Source organism: Anopheles stephensi, chromosome 2, assembly GCF_013141755.1.
Source record: "Anopheles stephensi strain Indian chromosome 2, UCI_ANSTEP_V1.0, whole genome shotgun sequence".
Classification (NCBI taxonomy): domain Eukaryota; kingdom Metazoa; phylum Arthropoda; class Insecta; order Diptera; family Culicidae; genus Anopheles; species Anopheles stephensi.
In genome coordinates this window covers 65521533-65524405 of record NC_050202.1, presented here as the reverse complement: position 1 = coordinate 65524405, position 2873 = coordinate 65521533, and the positions used below count along the sequence as shown (strand labels likewise).

At 43.4% G+C, this 2873-nt stretch overlaps 1 protein-coding gene across 1 annotated transcript; it reads right to left on the bottom strand.

Moving 5' to 3' along the window:
* Nucleotides 1-1073: 1073 nt before the first annotated feature.
* LOC118507360 (NPC intracellular cholesterol transporter 2 homolog a-like) lies at nt 1074-1794 on the bottom strand. Its single transcript, XM_036045772.1, has 2 exons — nt 1532-1794; nt 1074-1457 (listed from the first exon to the last, which is right to left on the bottom strand). The coding sequence occupies exons 1-2, from the start codon at nt 1707-1709 to the stop codon at nt 1180-1182; spliced, it is 456 nt and encodes a 151-aa protein (XP_035901665.1). The 5' UTR covers nt 1710-1794; the 3' UTR covers nt 1074-1179.
* Between the last annotated feature and the right edge of the window lie 1079 nt (nt 1795-2873).

The window sequence follows — 2873 nt, the reverse complement described above, 5'->3', positions numbered from 1 at the left end:
TCAAGTGCGCCATTGAGGATGGTTGAGAAATGATAAATTATATCGCTGCTAATAATGAAATATGAGCCGAAACCGCGACGGAACCACCAACGAGAAGGAAACGCACATGTGCTGCCCAAAGGGCAATGGCAGAACCACGCATACCTCGGGATGCACTGAGCTGAAGTGTGTTGTAGCAGTTTCTTCTTGATAGTAGCTCATAGTCAGAACAAAGGAATCGACGGCGGAACCATCGAACCATTGGATTAAGCTGAACCCTATCGACGAACGGACCGCTGCGAACGATACGGGCACGAGACGGGCATGTTTATTAGTGTATGAAATATTTACGATAATCGCATTCCCAGTCTCATCTTGACGCTCATCTTGGGGAACACATCCAGCAGGATGAAGTGCAAATCATGTGTGTGTGTATGTTTTTTTTCGCTTTTGCTTCCCTGCGATTATTGCTGGTGTCGAAGGAAATTTACCAACCGATCGGTTATGTATGCATAAACCAGCATGCAGATGACTTGCAGTGCGAAGGGATGCAGATTGGTGGCTGTTAAATGCCGCCTTAATTACAACATTTTCGGGATGAATACCGTATGGTATAGCTGCCAAGGGCTATGCATTTACTTGACCCCGTACTGCAAACGGCGTTTAATCACGTCAAGATGTGGAAGATACTTGCTGGCCGATCGTGCCCTTGGCTGGGCGTTCAGGGTTAACAACCTGAAGCGATGCATCGATGCGATAGGAATGGATGATTGAACTGGAGTTTTGATGTGCAGCCTTTGGTGCTCTAGCTTCGCATTTGGCGATGTTTTTATGAGAACTGAAATGTATCGACTAAGTTTGATTGTCTCTGCCTACAGATAATTGTCCACGTATAAATTAATACATGATAATGATGAAGATGACGAGCCCCACCTCGTCTCTTCACTTAAACTAACAAATAATGGAGAGCATTGGATGAATATTGTCTAAATCAAAGCGATATTCATGAGTCCATAATGATCTGGTTCTCTTGTTCGTGTCTCTTCATCTGTTTTAGAGCTTCACGATTAATTTACCATTCATAACGCGAGGCATTTGTTAAACGATCGCTTATTTATTTTAATTTATTGCAACTACTAAAGCACAGCACCTTAAGATACTACGTCCAATCCATTCCAATCATTCACATCGCCATTTGCCTTACTTCGAGGCAGTGACAACCTGCGCATCGACTACGAAACACGTGACGGAGTTATTGTTCTGGTCGAGCACGTCAATCTCGATGCTAAGGCTAACCAACGGGTAGATCGATAGAATCGGCATGGTTAAACGGTAGGTGACATCCTCGTTGGCGGACAGTGGGCAGCTGCTGCCCTGCAGGAAGTTGCAGGTGACGGCGTTCGAACCCAACGGATAGGTCGTTACCACACCGAGCGCAGTAGCAGTGGCCACGGTAGTCATCGATGTAACGGCACGGTCTAAGGAATAAAACAGATAGAGAGCAAAAGTTATTTCAAAACGCATTCCAAAAACAGCGTGAAGCAGGACTTACCGGTTGTAAAATCAATCAAAGCGATCACATCCTGTCCTCGAACCAGATCACAGGGAGCCGCACTACATCCTTCAATGTTCACGCTGAACGGTTGTGGACGACCTCCCGTGCAGGCGCGGGTCACATTACCGTACACCAGTGCCGGAACCAAGGCAATCAGGAACAGTGCTCGGAACATGGTTGGATTTCTGGTTGGGTTTAACGCGATAATGCTTTGCTCGCAATTCGTTTGCAAAACTCTTCCGAGTGCTGACCGTTGTTTGATTGATTTCCAATCCGTACCGGCATCGGCTTTTATACTCTGTGTTTGCCCGGTGACACATTAGCTGGTGGTGAGCTGGCGCTAAACCATCATCCACTCATACAGTACAGTGACCCTCTTTGATAGGAGGCATAATCTTGATCGCGTTTTTCTTTTCTTTTCCGTCTGTTTAATTTGATTTATACACATGCGAACAGGTGTGCTTCTCGGAAGCGACCAAGGGGCCGCACGAGACTCTCATGATAAAGACAAACTATGCGACGATAACGGCGAACAGGTGTTCAACACCAGGTGTTGTCGGGTGGCTGTTTTTTTTTGCGGACAAAGACGCGTCTATTTTTGACTCAAGTGTGGGCAAATAATCTCGAATTGTTTGATTCGATAACTCCGGGAAAAAATCTTAATTTTATCAATCAAATGGAAATGCTTTAGTTGCGTTGGGAAGGAGGAGTTTACATTGTTTTCTGATTTGATTTTTTAACGCTTAATCTTTGATAGAAATTTCGAGCAAATCGTAAGTTTTGCTTATGTTGTTTCTTCTCTTAAAAATCAAATTGACAACATAGTTCTGCTGTGTATCAACATTCTGCACAATTAACTTATTGCGTCAAACACTTTAACCCTAATTTTACGGAAAACAATTTTCCACTCCCTGCTTGCCACACTTTAACCCCTTCCCTAGTTCGTAAAATCGTTTACAATTTATCGGCTTCGCCAACAGTTCATAAATCTGCTCATCCACAACAGCATTTTGCGTGTTTACTGTTAAACGTTTCCCATTTCAATTTTCAACGCATACAACATTATTATGAATTATGATTATTTGCTAAATGCTCAATTGCTGCCAATGTTACTACCCTCCGTAACGCAATACAATGTCCCATCCCAACTTTGTCTGTCGTCCAACATTAAAGGTATACTTAATTTTCCACAAAATTTCCCCGAAAACATGAGAACGACGGTAGCAAATTTGTGCAAAATGGTTGTCGCCGTCCTAATGGGTGTGACTCATTTGCAGTGTTATTAAATAATAGAATTTCTGAGGCAATGTTGGTATGAGGTTTTCCGTTCTTGAACTTT

Bases quoted from the DNA above. Each gene is read 5' to 3' on its own strand.
- LOC118507360 (XM_036045772.1), bottom strand. From the start codon at position 1,709: ATGTTCCGAGCACTGTTCCTGATTGCCTTGGTTCCGGCACTGGTGTAC. The intron at 1,458-1,531 runs GTAAGTCCTGCT...TTTATTCCTTAG, and splicing joins TTTGATTGATTTTACAACCG to ACCGTGCCGTTACATCGATG.